General features: G+C 48.4%; 1 protein-coding gene across 1 annotated transcript in view; it reads left to right on the forward strand.

The window, feature by feature from the left end:
- The first annotated feature begins 376 nt into the window (after positions 1-376).
- The window catches only part of LOC102946634 (hyaluronidase-4), a 33,267-nt gene continuing 14,100 nt past the window's right edge, over positions 377-19,543 (forward strand). The window contains exon 1 of the mRNA XM_007061875.4: positions 377-506. Coding sequence (XP_007061937.3) covers positions 490-506 — 17 coding nt within the window. The 5' untranslated portion in view covers positions 377-489. The remainder of the gene's footprint in view (positions 507-19,543) is intronic.

The following is a 19,543-nucleotide window of genomic DNA, read 5'->3' on the forward strand; positions in this document are numbered from 1 at the left end:
AGAAAGTGGACTGAATGGCTACAGTTCCTCTGCTCAGCACTGAAGTGGTTTGGACAGCCTCTGTGTGTATGAGTGTGCAAAACACACTCAGCCTTTTCTGCACCCGCTTTGCTACCTTTTTATCGCTCCCCCCTCCCCCCCCCCCGACACTACTCTCTGCCTAAGGAGAGCTACTTACCTCTCTCCTCCTAAACTCCCCGGTCACACCACCGTCCTCTCTGCAGCCCTTCCTGCCCCCGGGAGCGCCCCCCCGCATACCCCTTCAGGAGCCATGGGCCCTATTGCAGGTGTGCGGTGGAGGCGCTGCAGAACAAACCCCTCCCCCCTCAGGAAAAGGAAGGCGAGGCACCGGTTCGCAGGCAGGTGAGGGCTAAAGGTGGGCGTGGCCGGCAGGTGAGGGGCCGGCCGCAGGTAGCCGAGGCCGGGCTGGATGGCAGCGAGAGGGCAGCGTGCGGTCCCCCTCAGCCTAGCCCGGAGCCGGAGGAAGAGATGGGGCGGCGGCAGAGGTAACGAGCGCGTGCCCCGGGCCCCTCTCCTGCCCCCGGGCGTGGGAGCGGAGTCCGAGCCCTCCGCAGAGCCCGGCTGGGCGCGGACCAGTTTCCCTCCGAGCCTTGGCCCGGGTCCTTTGTTTGGGGAGCAGCGACCCCCTGTTCCAAAGCCTTAAACCCCAGAGACTGCAGCGGGGACCCCCCCTCCCCCCCGCCAGAACAAAACCCAGCGAGCCTCCGCTTGGGAGCTTCGGCTAGTGTCTGTGGAAGCTGCAACAGCCAAACAGCCGCCACCTCCCGGGGGGCTGGTCCTCCCTTATTCCCCATTGCCACTACCCCCCCGCCCGGAGCCCTTTGTCCAGGGAGCCCTTTGCTGGGTCGGGGGATGAATCGACCCTGACTCCCGGGGAGGGAGTCTGTGTTCCAGGGTGAAGTGGGGGTAAGTCCCTTGCAACTTGCTGTTGAGCTGGGGCTATATTGGAAACGCTTTAAGTGGCTTCCCCTCATGTCCAGCCAGGAATGTCACAGATAAGGCCCCGATCCAGCCCGTGGAGACACTGACCTCAATGGGGTTTGGAGGTTGGTCCAAACATGGAGAAGCCCTAGGTGCTGCAGCTGGGGCGCTGTTGCACCCCCTGGCTTGAAGTGGTTTCCATTATATAAAGGCTTTACAGTTTGGTTCAATGACTCTCAGCATCCCCACTGTACAAATAGTGCCAGTATCACTGGCAGGACCAGGGCCTGTGTCTCTGACTAATACCTCACATTAAAGTCAACTTTGTGTCAGAAAATCCCTGTGCTGTCTCGCAGGCCCAGGCTAGCCCTGCCCCAGGGAAGAATGGGTGGTGGGGCATGATAGCCTTTTTCAAACGCCCTCAACAGAAATGGACTCTATGAATGACCAGCTGGTTCTAAAGGAGAAGCTGCTGGGGCTGGCAGAGTTCTCGCTGGTGCTTACTGCTGGAGGACCTATGACTGGTCTGGATGATTACATGTCCAGTCAGTGCTGGCCCATGCGGTTGTAGGGGAAGGCTGCGTAGAGAAGCAGAAGGCATATTTTGTCTGATGGTACCTGACACAGGGGAATGGGTGATAAGGAATCACAGCATCTGGTTAGCCACAGCTGGACAGGTCCAACTGGTAGAAGTCAGATCAGGTTTTGGAACGCCCCACACGTCAGGCACTGTTTTCCAACTCCCTGGTTTCAGTTAAGCCCATTTTAAAGATATGGGCTAGTTGCAAACTGCTCCCAGCCTCATCCCACACACTGGGGGGCTGGCCATCCCTGGGGGTTGGTTTAGCCTCACCTGGAGTTGCTACAGGTGCTGAGGCCCTGAGTTGTGCTGCTGTTCCTGTGCTGACAGAGTTCAAAACTGATCTGGGTCTCACCACCATGGTTAGGGCAGATTTCATCAAGAAGCAAAAAGCTACTGAGACAACTTTTGTCCTTGCTTATGCCCCTGCAGCTGCTTAGAATTCAGCAGGGGTGGAACTCAGTGCAGAACTCAGCCCACGAGTTCTCTGGAGTTCATGATGGTCCTGGTGCTGTTCTAACTCATGACCATAGCCAAGACATGATTCTAAATCCATCCACTTCTTGGTCACTCTCCTCTGCTCCTCTTCTCCAGGTGCTTTTAAACCTAGCTCCAAAATCAGCTGACATCTAAAGCTGAGGAGTTTCCAGTCTGATTACTAGGGATGGGCCTCATCTAGACAACCTAGCTGGTAAACCACTGGAGTCTCGTACATGGGTGTACTGGCAATTCTGGAGAGCCGTTGTTGTGCTCACAACAAGAGGAAGGGGAATAATACAATGAAGTGTAAGGAAAGGTTCCCCTGGAAAAGGACACGCTTCAGAGAAGCAAGAGCAATAAATAACCAAACCCCAATGTGACAGCTTAGGCGCTTTTAAGACCCTGCTGGAATTCTGCCAGAGGCCTGGGTCCCTACAGTTCAAGAGGCAGCCTCGGTGCCTGCTATAAAAGTATCCATGACTTTGTGTGCAGAGCCCTTCGGCTATTCAGGCCCAGACCAGCCTGTGATCAATTGTCAGAATCCTCCTCTGACAGCCACCTGCATTCCCTGATCCTGGCCACCAAGCAGGAGTGAGGTGAGCAAGAGGGGATGCTAGAGAGAATGAAGCTTTATGAGTGCATCTATTTTGTTTCCCTTGCCAGAAAGTGTTTGAGGAAGGCTACCTGCAGCTAAAATAGCTTGGGACAAGTATTTTGCAAGAATGGTCCAGAATATTAAAAATACTAGGTGGAAAAAACCAAAGAACAGTAGGGAGTGCTTTCCAGGCTAAGGTATTTTACAATTTTGCATAGGTCCTCTGCGCATGGGGTGAAATCCACTTCACCCACACTGAGCCTGAGTAATTGCTCTGGCTTTATAGTTGTTGAAGTATAGGGAGCTGGGGAAGTGGAAGTGAAAGCCACCCCCCAACCCAGAGCCAGGTGCGGAGCTCCCATTCTGGAGTCCTAGCCGCTGGTTGCTTAATAAGAGTCTTGCATGGGATGGCTGCCAACAAATGCATGTTTAAAGGCCTGGGAGTAGCAGAGTTAGGAACTGAAGCCAGATTGACTGGGTCCTGATCCCAGTCACAGAAGCAGCTACTCTAGCTCAGCATACAGTAGATAAGAATTTTATCACAGATGTTTGAGAGATTCAGGCAAACATTATCAAAGAAGTCGGGGGAGTGGGGGGGAAAATCAGAAAGCAGTAGTGATTAATTTTACATTACACAGTTAGCATACTCTCCAAACATGAAAGTGATTCATTGCTGAATTTCTGGATAATAAGCATCTGTTTAATTTTGACTTAAAAGGAATCTGATGAATTAGGGTAAGGGATAGGGAAATTAAAGAAGGTACCAGGGTGTCTAAGGTTAAATCTATAAGAAGAAAGAATCAGTGCAGCATTGTACTGCACACACACACCCCGTGCTGTCAGGGCAGGTGCTACCAAATTTTAGAGGCAGTGTTAGAAATACCAAAGGGTGGAGCTAATAATGGGCCTATCTACATGCAGTGATGGACCAGCTCTTATTTTCTGCACACATGATTGAATAGGAGAAGCTAAGTAGGGCTATGAGCCTGCATTTGGGTCCACTGAAGCTAACTGGGCTCTGCAGGGACATAGAAGTCTGCCCACATGGACCAATTGCAGCCTCAGGGTGTAAAGGAAGAATCAATGCTCCTACACTACTTCAGCCTGGGCTGCGTTTTGGTTTTGAGCCAAAACATTGTGGAGCTCAGCAGTTTCAGGGTTAATCCAGGTGAAACTTGATGATCTGGGCTGAGTGTGGCATTGAACTTTGGGGTTCATTTAAAGCTGAAACTCAAAAGGGGCCATAGGACCTTGCTGGTAGCACCATGGTTAGAGATGTATGCCAGCAGCATCACACTGTTTAGTTAAGTTTAAGGTGGAAAATAACACAGCTGCAGATTTTGTTGCTACATAAATTACTACTTTGATTTATTAAACTGGGATTGGCTTTTTTTTTTCCTCCTTTGGGTCTTTTGTGGAATTTACTTTAATGTTGCATATTCCTGAGATTTGCACCTAAAGGCTGTGCATGCTGAGAAGCGTGTGCATGCTGGAGAGATCAATATCTTTAAAGGGTCATTTTTGTAGTTTAGGTTTTGAGATCATCAGCTAGGGAGGCAGAGGAAGCTGAATCTGTGGTTGAATTAGATGCATTGGGCCAAATGTTGGTCCCTGGCCAGATCCACATTAGAAACTTTTGCCCATATGGTAATGTTGCCAGTGTCTTTTTGTATGACATCTCAATGCTGGCAAAAACCTTAGCGTATAGGCAGTGATAGCAGCTAGAGTGTTTTTGCTGGTAGAGCTTATTTCATTCAGGAACTGGTATAAACTGCCCAGGCAAAAGCACTTATTTCCAGTATAAACTGTATCTACAGTGGGCAGGTTTGCCAGTATAGTTGCAAAGCTGTACCTGCAATGCTTTTCTAGTGGAGGATCGACTCAGTTAAACAGGTGTATATCCAGAATAACTCTGAAGTCAGTGGAGCCATTCCTGGTTTAAGGCCCATTGTTTTAACTTCTCTTTTAAGATTGCTCAGACAGTGCTCACGCTTTTCCTCTGCATCTTTTGTGGTTTGTTTACTTCCTTGTATGTCAAAAGGATCTTGTGGTGCAATCAGAGATGTCAAAACAGTTCTGGTAACAGGGTTCATGACCATGGCTGCCTTTGGCTGGCTGCCTCTGCAGCAGAGCAAAAAGATTGCTGTCATGTAGTATAAATACAACTTTTCATTTATCAGTGAGACAGAAGATTAGAAGTTAGGTGATTGCATATGAAATTTTGAATTAGCTCAGATGCAAAACTTGTCAAGGTCGCCCAGCTGTTCCTCTCTGCCCAGAATGCTTTGTTGTAGCCTATGCATGATGAGAAATAATTATTCATTTGATAGCTGTGTGTTTATATGCACCCCATTGACCAGATTCTAAATCAATTCTTAGTCAACAATTGTAAGTCAAAGGTAGTGCTTATATTTAAGTTGCTGCCACGCTGCACCTGCAATGCTTTTCTAGTGTAGACCTGACTCAGTTGAACAGGTGTAAGTCCAGAATAAAACTCTGAAGTCAGTGGAGCTGGGGGATGCTTTCAGTAGAAACCTGAGACTTGGGGCAGGTTTGCCAAGGTCTCAGGATTGGTCTTGAACGCATGTGGCCTGAGTTGCAGGAGAAGCCTGGCCCATTTGCGGGTCAGTGTGAATCTGGGTGGTTTCAATCAAGTTTTGCTTTGTTTGAAGAAAAAAAAAAAAACCCACAAACTATTTTTTCTGTGCCACTTCCCTGTGCTGGGCTCAGTTTCCAAGGGTCTGACTCACCCCATGTTCTACAAACACTGGGTTCTGAATTCATTCTGAGGGTGGGGTCATGACATATCACTGAGCAACAATGCCATCATGAGATATTATTTTGGCACACAGTAAAGAAAAATAGGTGGCAACCCTCCTCTAAGTGCCTCTTTGATACTAAACCCTGACCTTGGACATGCAATAGCCAAAACCATTTTAAAAACAATGCCCACCAAAGTCAAGTCTGTTTCTATTGACTTCAGTCAGTGCTGGATCGGACCCTCCTCTTGTACTATTATGACCACATTGTGGGGAGGGCCTCCCACTTCATAGGGTCCTAGAGTCTGGGCTCCAGCTGAGCCCAGTTGTCTATACTGCAGTGAAACAGCCCGAGTCAGCTGGCATGGGCCAGACGCAGATGACTAATTGCATCTATTGGATGGAGAACGCCAAGATATGAACAAACTTGAAAACTTCTCCAGTTGTAGCTACCCAAACCTCAAAGGTTATTGGAGCTGGAAAAGCTGGATTTAAATTCAACTCAATAAACCAGAGCACAGTGCCATGCACAAAGATCCTTCCACAGTGAAAAGGTTCTTCTAGGAATTGGCATTGACATGCGATAAATTCCCCTCTGTCACAGGATTAGGTTCAAGAATCTCCTTCCCTATTGTCCGAGTGGCTCTGGGGACTGTGCAGTTTTGGCCTGGATCATTAGTCACTGAAAGCAGTTACCATGTGGCAGCTGCTTAAAAGCCTGTTTTAACTCCTCCCCCGCAAACACACATAATCTATCACTCTCCGAGCTATCGCCTCTAAAAAAAACCAATTGCATCCATTACCCTGTGCCCGCCCTCTGATAATAAAAACCACCACATCACTGACATATTTAATGGAGAAGTACTAAGGGTCATCCAGACTCTGGAGAAAATAAAAAAAGAATAATAAGTAAATAAAAAGATTTACTTTAAAAGCATCTGATGGTCCAGATTTGGCCTACGGACTATTGACTACCTCTGTCCTAAGCCATTCATGTACCTGAAATTGAACACAGAAGTATGTTGGCAGCTAATGCATAGCACAAAGTACTGGGAGTTTATACTCATGCCAGCCTGCCCAGGTAAGAGAGGGTGGCATTTGTCTAAGCTTCCAGGATCCATCCAAATAAAGCCTATGACTAGAATCCACCCTGGCGGAGACAAAGGCTGAGACCTACATGGGAGAGAGTAAAGGCAGGTAAAGCTGCTGCTGAATTTAGCACAGTTCAGCTAGCTGGCCTCAGTTCCGAGCGAACGCCAGCTGATTTATGGCTTTGCATCCCTACAATACATTGATTGTTTCGAGAGGTAGCCCGCTGACATGAGATTGTGGGTTCATTGGAAACCAAACTTCAAGGGACACCTAGGAGGGAAGCGAATCCTCGAGGCCTGAAATTAAAGGCAACGTTCAGACAGAACTGCTGCATTTGTCACTGCTTTTTGCCCCACAGTGCTGCTGGTGAAACCAAGGCACTGCGAGGGGAAGCGACCTGTCAGGTCACACAGCGGTGGCAGAGCCGGGAAGACAACCCAGAGGTCTTGACCCTACTTGACATGCCTCTTCTTTGCTGGGTGCTTTCCCTGCTCTGCTGCAGCCTGATCACCTGGCAGATTTATGCCTCACTCCTGGCAGAGAGCACTTGGCTGCAGTCTCTCTCTGTTATTATGTGAAACTAACTCCCTAGACAGCTGCATTTCCAGACGTCTGTTAAGAGGAGATCTCCATTACAAAGGGAATCGCCTGGCACACAAAGGCAGCGGAATATTGTTGGCTGCAATTGACTGAGGAAATTACTCTCTCCCTCTAGAAATGTTTTGCATAGCTGTGCTCTCCAAGATCCGCTTTAATACCAGATACCAGCCCACGGTTCAGAGTTCCCAGTAAGTCTCCATCCCTCCTAGTCCTGGGGAGACAAGAGAACCACCACAATTGGACAGGAAGCTCTCATTCTTGTAGCCACATCTCCCACCCCCGCAGCCCTAGGGGGGTTCCACTCCCATGGAAGCGCATTGCCATTCACACACCTACGCATTTATTATCTGGCCCATCACTAGGAGCCCGAAGATTGCTTTCTAGTGAAGTACAAAGCAGTTGCAGGAGGAGTCAAAAGTTGAGAAGCAGGTCAGCCCGCCCCCCCAAAATCATGAGATGGAATCTGGTTTTAAGTTAAGGTTCTTTTTATTTGTCTCCCGCTTTCTCATCCTACATCTATGGCGCTGGAGCTGTGCTGCTTCCTACCTCAGCCACGGGGTTTTCCCATTTGCTGTCGTTAACCCATCTCTCCAGGAGGCAGTCGCTAGATCGGTTTCAAAGTGATCATTCACTTCCCCAAACCATCATTAACAGGGAGTTCAGGTCAACCAGCTGGGCCTTGTAGCAACTAGGCTAATGGGGCCTGTGCCCAGTGGCCCTGGAAGAAGGGACACACCCCAACCCACACCACTTCACCCAATGCTCCTGCCGGGGAGCAGGGTCGGGACGCAGGGGCTTGCCTTTCTCCGGCTGCCCAGCGCTCCTGCCAGGGAGCAGGGCAAGGCCCTCCACCCTGACCCCACCCCTGGGCAGGAGCACTCAGGAGGACAGGGGGGCTGCAGGCAGAAGGGGTACAGAGGGGGCCCCCCCACTTGCTCTGGCCCAGGGCCTCACAAGCCCCTAACCCACCTCGGTTTGTCGCCTTCCAGCACATTAAGTGCACCTAGACTCAAACCTCTGGAAGCCAGGAAATACAGAGTTGTAGGAGGCTGGCCTGTACCGTAACTGGGGTTTAGAGCAATCTGTATGTTAAGATCAGCTGCTTACTGGGGAGCTGAATCTGAGGATACCCTTGCCCAAATGACTCCCAGTTTGCCCCTGTTATGGCACAGCAGTGATCTTATGACAGATGAGGATTACAGAGCCTTTAGAAAATTTAAAGATGCTCAATGTGAGGGATTGAATAATGAGAACTCCTTAATCTAATGACCCCAAATTTTCACCACAAACACTACCCCAGCCTCAGCTGTGGCATACCAGTTTTCAAGACAATCTTCCTCTGTATGTGGACTTTACAGCACTTTTATTTTTAAAGCTATCTTTAATTAATTTAATGGAGGGGGAGGGAGGGAGGGGTTTTTATCTTGGGAATCCTTTGACTAAATGACCTCAGCTTGCACCCCTAACCCTACCCCTTACCCCAGCATGACGTATCAATGTTATGTGGGGCAGTAGCATACCCCAGTTAAGGTTACACCTAAATTTCCATTTTAGCCGGGGTGAAAAATTCTACAGCAATCCAGTCTTTTGGGTCAAAGTATATTTAAGGTTTAGTGTAGCCTGTACACAGCTTGATTTTTCTATGGCCGTTTGCGGGGGGGGGTATCTCATTTGCTATGACTGCTTTAAAAAGGGCTACTCAACTAACAGAAAATACAGCACTTTGAAGAGTGAAATTGATAGATGTGAACGCTTGCATCAAACGGCATGCCTGCCCTGTAGCACCCCCTTCTGGCCAGCATGTTTCTGCCAAACTGGCCTCAGTTTCCCCTTCACTCAGGGCCCTGTACAAAGGCCAAACAGTCCAGATATTCAGAACATTTCCCTGCTGGCATCCACTTCATTAAGTCCTGCACAAAGTCTTTCAAAATAAATCTCAAACTTACCAAGTCTTCATCGCAGTCTCAGCTGGTCCCAGCCCCTCCTCCCTGAGGGTTTGTCTTCCTTGTTGCACATGTTGCCTGCAATATGCTTAACATGCTGATTCATTATGTATCTAGACTTCAAACATACGAAGCTGATTCACCTTTAAAAATTATTCAAATCCCGATAGCAACTGTTACTCATCTTTTACCCAATACAGAAGCTTCCTCTTAGGGTATGTCTAAACTACGAAATTAGGTCGAATTTATAGAAGTCGTTTTTTTAGAAATCGGTTTTATATATTCAAGTGTGTGTGTCCCCACAGAAAATGCTCTAAGTGCATTAACTCGGCGGAATGCTTCCACAGTACCGAGGCTAGAGTCGACTTCCAGAGTGTTGCACTGTGCATAGTTATCCCACAGTTCCCGCAGTCTCCGCTGCCCAATGGAATTCTGGGTTGAGATCCCAATGCCTGATGGGGCTAAAACATTGTCGCGGGTGGTTCTGGGTACATATCGTCAGGCCCCCGTTCCCTCCCTCCCTCCGTGAAAGCAAGGGCAGACAATCGTTTCGCGCCTTTTTTCCTGAGTTACCTGTGCAGACGCCATACCACGGCAAGCATGGAGCCCGCTCAGGTAACCATCACCGTATGTCTCCTGGGTGCTGGCAGACGCGGTACTGCATTGCTACACAGCAGCAGCAACCCATTGCCTTGTGGCAGCAGACGGTGCAATAGGACTGGTAGCCGTCATCGTCATGTCTGAGGTGCTCCTGGTCGCCTGTGTGAGGTCGATCAGGAGCGCCTGGGCAGACATGGGTGCAGGGACTAAATTTGGAGTGACTTGATCAGGTCATTCTCTTTAGTCCTGCAGTCAGTCCCGTTGAACCATCTTATGGTGAGCAGGCAGGCGATACGGATTGCTAGCAGTCCTACTGCATCATCTTCTGCCAGGCAGGCAAGAGATGAGGACGGCTAGCAGTCCTATTGTACCATCTTCTGCCGAGCAGCCATGAGATGTGGATGGCATGCAGTCCTTCTGCACCGTCTGCTGCCAGCCAAAGATGTAAAAGATAGATGGACTGTATCAAAACAAGAAATAGACCAGATTTGTTTTGTACTCATTTGCAACCCCCCCAACCCCCCATCTAGGGGACTCATTCCTCTAGGTCACACTGCAGTCACTCACAGAGAAGGTGCAGCGAGGTAAATCTAGCCATGTATCAATCAGAGGCCAGACTAACCTCCTTGTTCCAATAAGAACAATAACTTAGGTGCACCATTTCTTATTGGAACCCTCCGTGAAGTCCTGCCTGAAATACTCCTTGATGTAAAGCCACCCCCTTTGTTGATTTTAACTCCCTGTAAGCCATGTCATCAGTCGCCCCTTCCTGCATCAGAGCAATGGCAAACAGTCGTGCATCTGAGTTGAGAGTGCTGTCCAGAGCAGTCACAATGGAGCACTCTGGGATAGCTCCCGGAGGCCAGTACCGTCGAATTGTGTCCACAGTACCCCAAATTCAACCCGGCAAGGCCGATTTAAGCGCTAATGCACTTGTCCGGGTGGAGTAAGGAAATCGATTTTAAGAGCCCTTTAAGTCGAAATAAAGGGCTTCGTCGTGTGGACGGGTGCAGGTTTACATCGATTTAATGCTGCTAAATTCAACCTAAAGTCCTAGTGTAGACCAGGGCTTACAAACAGGACTAAAGGTTGGTGGTTTCTTTACTTCTCTGTTTATTGGACTGGATAATGGCCTTGCCTTTAAAGGCCTTACTACAACCTCTTCACACTGCAGGAGCTGAAAATAAGACCAAACAATCTGTTCTTAATTGTGTATGTAAGGCTCTGCATGGATGTATCTATGGAGCTCAGTGTTTCAGCAACCCCCGCCCAAAAAAAATACACCACTTACCTGGAGCATGGCCTTCTCCATAGGCTTTCCCCCTTAGTATCTTTCCTCTGCTGCCTTAGGGCCCTGCAGGAATCTTCTTACTCTCCACAGTGCCTGCAAGTATCTACCAGCCACCTGGCAGCTATCTCCCCCTTTATAAGGCTCAGGTGCCATCCCTTAAGCCTAGTAGGACAGCAGGTAATAAGCCCAGGTGCACTAGCGTGCTCTTCCTCTAAAAGGTGCCAATCACCCTAAGACACCTTGGTTTGTGTGGACTGGATGAATTGTTCCAGAAAGCTATTTATTTTTCATGATAAACTTGTTAGTGTTTTGATTGAAAACAGTCAATGTTGACCACATGCCAGTCCTTAGAATAGGTTTTTCATTATGGGTGCCTTTCTTGATACTCAGCAACCCCTTTGATCATGCAGACATTGATGAGAATCACAGCTACTTGCTTTTCTTTGATCACACCCAGTCCCACCGTTCAGGACAGGGGTGTGGAGCAGGCAGCATGATTACATTGCCCTAATGCTGTTGCTCACTAGAGTCTTTCAGCTTCCATCTATTTAATTAATGCTATTTTCCCTAACAATACTTCTAAAATAAAATTTGAATAATAATGTGGGTTGTAGGACACTTTGACATATCAGGTCTCAACAGAAGCTTTGACCTTAAGGCTAAACTTGCAAGAGGCAAGTTTTGTAGAAGGCAGGTACAGAGCAACTAACGTTCCCAATGTTCTCAGAGAGCTGCTAAGGGCAGGGGTCAGACTCAGAGCACATGGATATTGGGTGGGTTCAAAACCACAGCACGTCACCTTGAGCCAACCATTTATTCTGATGTCAGGCAACTGGCAAACACACTGGCTTGTACCAGAGTGCCAGTCCTGCTGCACACACCCAAATGACTTTCTCTGGCTCATCAGCTTGGCTCAAGCCACCTTGTAGAATAACCTTTTAAACACTGGTTTCAGAGTAGCAGCCATGTTAGTCTGTATCCGCAAAAAGAAAAGGAGGACTTGTGGCACCTTGGAGACTAACAAATTTATTTGAGCATAAGCTTTCGTAGCTCACAAAAGCTAATGCTCAAATAAATTTGTTAGTCTCTAAGGTGCCACAAGTACTCCTTTTCTTTTAAACATTGCTTCCCCAAAGGGGCAGTGGGTGCCAGACCTGAGCTGAGATCAATCACCATAGGGTGCTGCTATCCCAGTTTTGGGAGTGTGGCAGCAGAGCCATGATAGGATGTGAACGAAAAATGTTATAAGAATCATAAACATTTCTTGTGACATTTTTTAAGGGGGTTCTGTTTTGGGAACCCCTTGCTCAAGGTACCTTGAGTTTTGAACACTCTCCCCATAAGGTACAGCAATTGACAGGACACTGTGACTGAGCCCGTGGAGCACTTTGAAATAGCATCTGTTAAACAGTAAGCGAGTCTCAGCCTTACTGGTGGCGGGGCAGTAGCACCCCTCTGATAACACTGCTGGCATAGGGCCTGGTCAAAACCCCATCCTAGTCACCAGAAAGACTCCCATGGACTTCAACGGGCTTTGCAGCTGATCTTCCACTGTGAAATCCGCCCAGGTACAAGGAAAGATAATGGTGCAGAGTGCAGCCAACCCTCATGCCTGCCCTTTGCAAGCCCTCCCCACACCCTGACCTACAAGCAGTCAGAGTGAGAGCAGAGGGGCTGCTGCTGGACCAGGATCAGGGGCCGGAAGCATGCTGCAGAGCTGCTCTGAGCCCCACGGCTGGGTTTTGCAAGGCATTGCTCCGCTCTGTTCCCCATGGTGGAGAGGCCATGCAGAGTAGGCCATCATTTTTAATTGGCATGAACTGGGGTCTATCTGGAGCTGCTGTCAGTCTCTGGTAGCTTCTTGTTGCTGAGCATGGTGATGGCCAAGTTTCCCCTTTATTTAGCCAATCACCATTTAATCCATGGCTGGTAGTTTCTTGCTATGCCTCCAGCCAGGTGGTTAATAGTCTCTGTCTCCCATCTCAGGGCAGAAAAGAGTCTGGTAGGTCAGGAGGCCAGTAACCTTAGCAAAGGGTCAACAGACTCCACCTCTTGGGGTTCAGGCCCCACTAACTCCTCTGCTGGGGAACCCAGGCTCAACCACACCTCAGGGACCCTGTGTGAAGAAGTTGCAACCAGTTTCTCCCAGTGCCTGCCTGCCTCTGACCACACCCGTCCAGCAGGCTGTTTCCCAGACTCATTCTGTGAGCTTCTGCCTCTGAAGGCCCAGCTACCTGGCTAGCTTCCCATAGTCCATTGCTAAAGGGCCCTGATTTCAGTAGTTCCTCAGCCACTGCTACCCTGCAGCCTTTTTCTGATCCCAGCTGTTGCAGAGCCACTACTCAGCCCCAGTGGAGGAGGCAGCTCATCTCCCTGTTCACCCTTTAGCAACTGGGACAGCATGACAGGGTCTAAGCCAAACTGGGTCTGACAATAATCAAAGAGCTTCAGTTCTGTTGCCCACATTTCAGTCAGGGATATCTTTAAATCAAATAGAGCTGAACTTACTTGCTTCCCTCCCTTAACTCCTCACGGCCAGGAAGATATTTGAATTTTAGTAGGTTAAACCATCAGAGGCCATCGGGCAAAGTGTAGCAGGTTGTTCATGCACTGTCCATGTCAGGGGGATTTGCAGGGTTAGCATTATAGGTGGGTCAGACATTAGAGACACTAAGGGGTGCGTGGGTCTCATGCTCTTACCATACGTTCCTCCCAGAAAAAGCTTGTTAAATTTTGTTTTGTTTAATTAAAATAAGGGCACCCTGGTGCCCAGAGGAGAGAGCAAATCGCTCTTGTTTGGATGGCACTGGATTGTGAAATGAAGCCCAGCAGGAGGGGCTGTTCTGTGTGGGTTTCAAGAGATTGCTTAGCCAGTTGCTTCTCACAGATGTGGGGCGGCTCTCTTCTTTCTTGCTTCTGAGGCTACATCTACAGCTTCCCACCTCCCACTCCTTTTCCCCCACTGAGCTGTGAAGGATTCTTGGACAAAGGTGTTATTGTCTCTCCTACAGTGGGAACCCTGACATGCTGGAGGGCAGGACTGATGGATGATGTGCATCACTCTTGCATTGGTAGAGAACTGTACAGTTGAACACAGCTTGTGCTAATAGTATTAATTCCTGGCTTGCTCCTCTTGGGGTCTGATTTTCCTGGAAGTGTTGTCATTGCCTTGCCCTCTAGTAACTGAAGATTTGGGGGATATTAATGCTGGAGCCGCCGTCAGCTTATGGACATTCTCCTTTAGCTCAACACTGGATCCACAGTTCAACTCCCAGCAGGGACAAATTCTGTCCCACCTCACTGACCAATATTGTCCTGCACTGCTGACTTCCAGTGAATGCCCCTCTTGGCACAATGAAGACTCTGACTTAGTGACTGGCAAGCTACTATAACCCACAAAAGCCAACCCACTCCATGCCATTGTTGGTGATGGTCAAGCCATGTGTCACTGGATGAAGCTAGTTGGAGAGACCCTCTAGAGTGGTTGCCCCTCTGATCATGAGCAGAGTTTAGGCGGATGTTGTCGGGAACCACCAGAGACAGTTATCCTCTGCCTTATCATTTCACAGCATTTCCTTGGCAGGGAGGGAGAAGACCATACTATACAAAGACATTCATACAAGTTAAATAGAGCACTTCATTATTTAAACCTGTGTCAGGTGGCAGCAACTCATGCTCTCATCTGGCACAGCGCTGGTGAACGTGGCATAGTTCTAAATTCCTGGGACTTCCATTAAAGAGATAGTGCCAACTCGATTTAGGGGCAGTACAAGTAATGTTTGACGTGGCTTGAGCCCAGTAGAAATGTTTCCAATCATTTATATTTTTAGAAGAAGCAGATTTATTCAGCGTGGATTGAAATGTTCCCCTGCAGCAGTCGCAACTTGAATGCAGTTTCTGCTAGTGTGTGAGAGCCAGACCATGACACTGAACCTGACTGGGAACAAACGCACATGTCCAACTAGTCTATTTGCACTCTCCAGCCCCAGTGAGGAGCCCAAAGTAACTCACCCGTGTCTGTGGGGGAATGCAAGTGAGATTCTGTAATACGTTTGGATCATAACCCAGCTAAGACTTTTTTGTTTCAAACATGATGTAAAACCCAAGTGTCCCTGTTCAGAAAGGGGGCGTTAAATCATAGCCAGCAAACTCAGGGGCATCTGTGAGGATGGCAGTCCAGCGTGGGGGAAGGACAATGCCTGGCCCATAAGAGGCCATGCAGCTGGAGGCTCCAGGAGGCATAAGAGCCCAGATCCTCAAAGGAATTTAGTCTCTTCACTTCCACTGAGTTCACTGGAATACTTTTCAGGCTCTGCGCCAAGGAGCTTTCCCCTCACATCTTGTGTGATTCTTGTGAGGTCCAAGGGTCACTGCACAGTGGGGAGAGCAGGGGCCACAGCCACCCCATTGTCCCTGATGCTGCATGGCACCTCAAACAGAGCAGATGGCAGTGCAGCTATGGCACCCTGGAGTAGGACTGGCACCACCAGTGGAGTAAGTTGTTGCACCCCTACTGGATCCCCTGCTCCTTCCCCTTATGTGCTGGGAAGCTCTGAGCGGTATCCTGCAAAATACCTGCCAGGGCTCTTACAACATACTGCCAGTGCAGCTCTGGGCCATGGACTGTGCCTTAAAGAGCAGGGTATGCTCCTTCAGCTTGATGGCTCAGGAGATTGGCAATGGGCTACCAAGGATTTCATCTCTAGGCTGCGTTTCAAATCCAGCCCAGTTCTGTAGCAACTGACGGTTGTTACCAGCAGCCCGCTGTGCTTCAATGGCCTCTCTGAAATCCCTCAATAGCGAGGAGGGTTAACAGACTGGCACAAGAAAAATAGGCCAGTGGTGAGGTGTTAGCACTCCAGTCCGCTAGACCCTCACACCAACTCCCTGCAGCGTAAAGGGAGGGAATGGGCAGGAGTTCATTAGCAGGGCGTGTGAATGAACGTGTAGCATCAATGGGCAAGCCATGAGCACGTGAGCCCCAGCCACTCAGAGTCATTCACAAAGAACCAGCTTAGCTGTTCTCCCCTGGCTTGAAGGGATCTGCGCACTCTGGAGACAATGCAGAGAAAAGCCCCAGATTCCCTAGCTAGAGCAGCTCAGCTTTAAATGATCTCATACACTTTGTTCTGACAGCACCTGGTTCTACTCTGAAAAGGGACTGTGTCCAAACAGCACCATCTTACTGAAATACCAGCTCCCCATGTGAGCTGGGAGTCCGCTCCGCCAGCGTCAGCGGAGACAGAAATGCGATGTCGCTGCTTTTCATTCCTGTTAGTGGGGCTGGCTGGCTCATAGTTAGAAATAAACTTGGAAACAGAGCCCATTTGATCTGGGACCCCTGGGAGCAGATATCCAGGGACCCAGGCCAGTCAGAATCACTTCTCACGGTTGAGCCAGACTATATGAAACCCCCTTACCATCTAGAATGTGTCCAAAACCTGCCAAGCACCTAGAGTGTATAGACTGAGCATTGGTTCCCTCTGGTTTTTAGCCTGTCGAGATGGTTGCCTACCAACCTATTCTCAGTCCCAGGCATGCAGGCGGGAGGCCGCTTTCCAGGAAGAGCCGGGGAAAGGTGGGCATGGACAGACAGCGCTGCCCTCCCCATCTGCCAACCAGGGACTGAATGAGCTGAGCGTAGTAGAGTCTCCGTGCCACTGAATGAACACACACACCACCGTCAAGCATGAGGATAGCCCGGAGGAGGTACTCATAAACACAGCTGTTCTAGCAAGCACACAGACATGGATTGTACCACTTCAAAGGCAGGGGTGGGCAGCCACAGGTAGACCCCCCTCCCCTGCAGTTCTGATGGTCTTAGCATCACCTACTTAGTGGCTCTCAGTGCAAAACTCATCTGCAAATGCATCTGAAAGTGGTGCAGACGAGAGGCACTGAGCTACCTTGGGCAGCCTGGGAGCTGGGAAATCAGTGCAAGCCAGAGTGGACCCACCCTGGGAGCTGGGTTAGCAGGTGCCTTGATATTCCAGGTCTCAGCTTTAAAAAAAAAATTTTTGAAGGACAGCACATTAAAGTGGTCAGGGCACTGCTGGGAGGAAAAAGGGGGCGCAGGGACAAGCTCACGGCCATGGCTGCAAAACCCCTCTGGTAGGTGAATCCATCTCTCTCTCTTTCTTTCTCTCCATTCATTTTCCTGCTGGGTTATTTTATTACATTGTTTTTCTTCAAAGGCGAAGGAGCGAGGGCTGCGCTTGAAACCTTCAGGATTCACCTGTCGGAGCTCGCACAGCATCAGCAGTTCTCTTCCAGCTCCTGGCCCAAGGGCAGCTGAGAATAAGATGGGAGAGGGATATTACGCCATCCATCAGCTGGGGGCAGAGGGGGACGGGAAGGGTGAGAAAGAGGTGCAAGTTTTTCAATGACCCAGGATGTTTCTGAGAGACTCTCTCTTTCTCATTTATACACACACATCCGGCAGATAGAGACGATTTCCACTCCGCCACTGCTCTCTGTCCAAGTGCTGTGCATAGTAAGTGAGTTTAAGAGCCAGGAGAAATTGGAAATAAGATTTACACAGAGAAGGGGCTGGGGAAATTAGCTGCATAGATCAGTGGTTGAGTATGCTGTGATATAGAGCGCAAAGGGGGAGCCAGGGAGATTACCATCCTCTCCTCTAAATTGTCTCTTTCTCTTCCCTGGTTGTGAACATGCCATAACTTCCTAGACTAGGCAATGCATTTTTCCTTCCTCTATAGATTTTCCCCCATCCCGGTGCAGTTTGCATTATCATTTGCTAAATATATGATGACACTCTGGCCATAGCTTCCTGACCTTTGTATGACTTCCTCCCCCATAGGAATTGCAGATACATTTCTGGCTACAAACAGCTTTTTATTGATCTCCCAAGTGAGGGTTTAGCAAAAAATCAGGGACAACTGTTTTTAAAAAAATTATTACTTGATGTGAAAATAATGTTGTTTTCTTGCTACATTTAAGCAACTTGTCATTAAACATTTGTCTTCTGGGGACCAGATTCTGATCTGATTCCAATTTTATACCAATGTAACTCTATTAACTTCTGTGCCCTTTCTCCTGATTCACACCAGGTTTTAAATAAGCTCAGATTCTGGTCCTGAATATCTTTCATGGACACAAGAAATACTTAATGTTTTTTTTTTTTAAACAAGGAAAATCATAAGTCCCTCTAAACTTGAGCAATTATTGTTAAAACAACAGCTCTTTAGTTTTGGTTTTTCATACAATAATCTAATTCAGAGAAAACCTTAGCACATAGCAATTTTCTTTTGAATAATTTTTCTTCTTTCCACCTTATATGGAAAAAGCTGGGGAATAGGTGAAATAAGAATGAAAGAGAAATAATTTTTAAAGGGATGAGATATTTGTTTGTTTCCTTTGTACGCTTGCATGAAATAAGATTCTGCCAAGTAGCACAGGATCTGGCTGTTCCAGCTGGTGTGTAGTGTAGAGCATGTGTAGTATTCAAATCTGTGTTCTTCCCTGGGAAAAACTTCTAGAGAAGCTCATCCAGAGGGACAGATGTGGTGGTGAAAAGCACAGAGGTTGTTAGTGGATAATGGTATTCCAGAGTTTTCATGCAGCTGTCCCCTTAAAAAACATACACCAATGGCCCCAAACACTCTAGCTGCCGCTGCTGTTAGGCTGAGGTTGGAGCTATTCTGTAAGAGATGTGCATGGAGCAATGGCAGAGGAGCTAGGGGATTTCCCACTGGAAAACGGGAGAGCGCTGAGGGTCATTTTGTGCATTTGTAATATCACCCCAGGCAAAAATCTTCATTATGCCTGGCCTTTAGGGGGAAAGAATCTGTCCCTGCATTCAAAATGCCCTTTAGAGAACACTGTACTCTTCTCAAACCCACGTGTGTGAGACAAGCACCTTGAGAATCCAAGAGAAGGGCTTGCTTTACAACAACGTTCCAAAGTACAGGTCTGCAGAGTCACCCAAACAACCCTAACTCTGCTCCCCCAGAAACACCATACTTAATAACGAGGACACCCAGAAAGAGACAGCAGTATCCATCCATCACATAGACTCTTGACCACAAAAGTACTGATATCTTAATGAGCCCATGTGATCGATGGGTGAGGTTGGATCACACCCAACCCACTACCATGGCCAGAGGTGTCTGGCCACGGACACTTTACAAAGTGATAGTGATGCCTAGGTAAGCATGCATCAAACTGATGGGTGTATATAATACAGGTGTTCTGGAATGTACAGAAGTGTCTTACCCAGGTGTTGCCCCTCAACCCTGCTTCCTGACACAAAAAAAACTCACCTGAGTTTAGTGGTGCTTTCAGCCCTGACTAGCTGGGGCATGGGTTAGAGCCTGGGTTCCTTTTCCACTTGGGCTGATGATCCGCCAGCATTGCAGCGAGGAAGCAGGCTAAATTACGTGAGTGCTGATCGTCCTCCACAATTTCCCCCATATACCCAGAAGGACAGACAAGTTCTCCCACAATTCACTGGGAAAGACTCATGCAGCAGCTCAGGTTTCTGCAGCACACAGAACCCTGTTTCCCATAAGTCCTAGCAGCGCACAGACGGGAGTGGGGACCAGTGAGTGGAGCTATGTCAGGAATTCTTTTGTCAAAAGAAATTGTGTCAAAAAATGCAAATTCATCAAACCTGAAACTTCCCGCAGGATTATGTTATTT

Source organism: Chelonia mydas, chromosome 7 (genome assembly GCF_015237465.2).
Source record: "Chelonia mydas isolate rCheMyd1 chromosome 7, rCheMyd1.pri.v2, whole genome shotgun sequence".
Taxonomy (NCBI): domain Eukaryota; kingdom Metazoa; phylum Chordata; order Testudines; family Cheloniidae; genus Chelonia; species Chelonia mydas.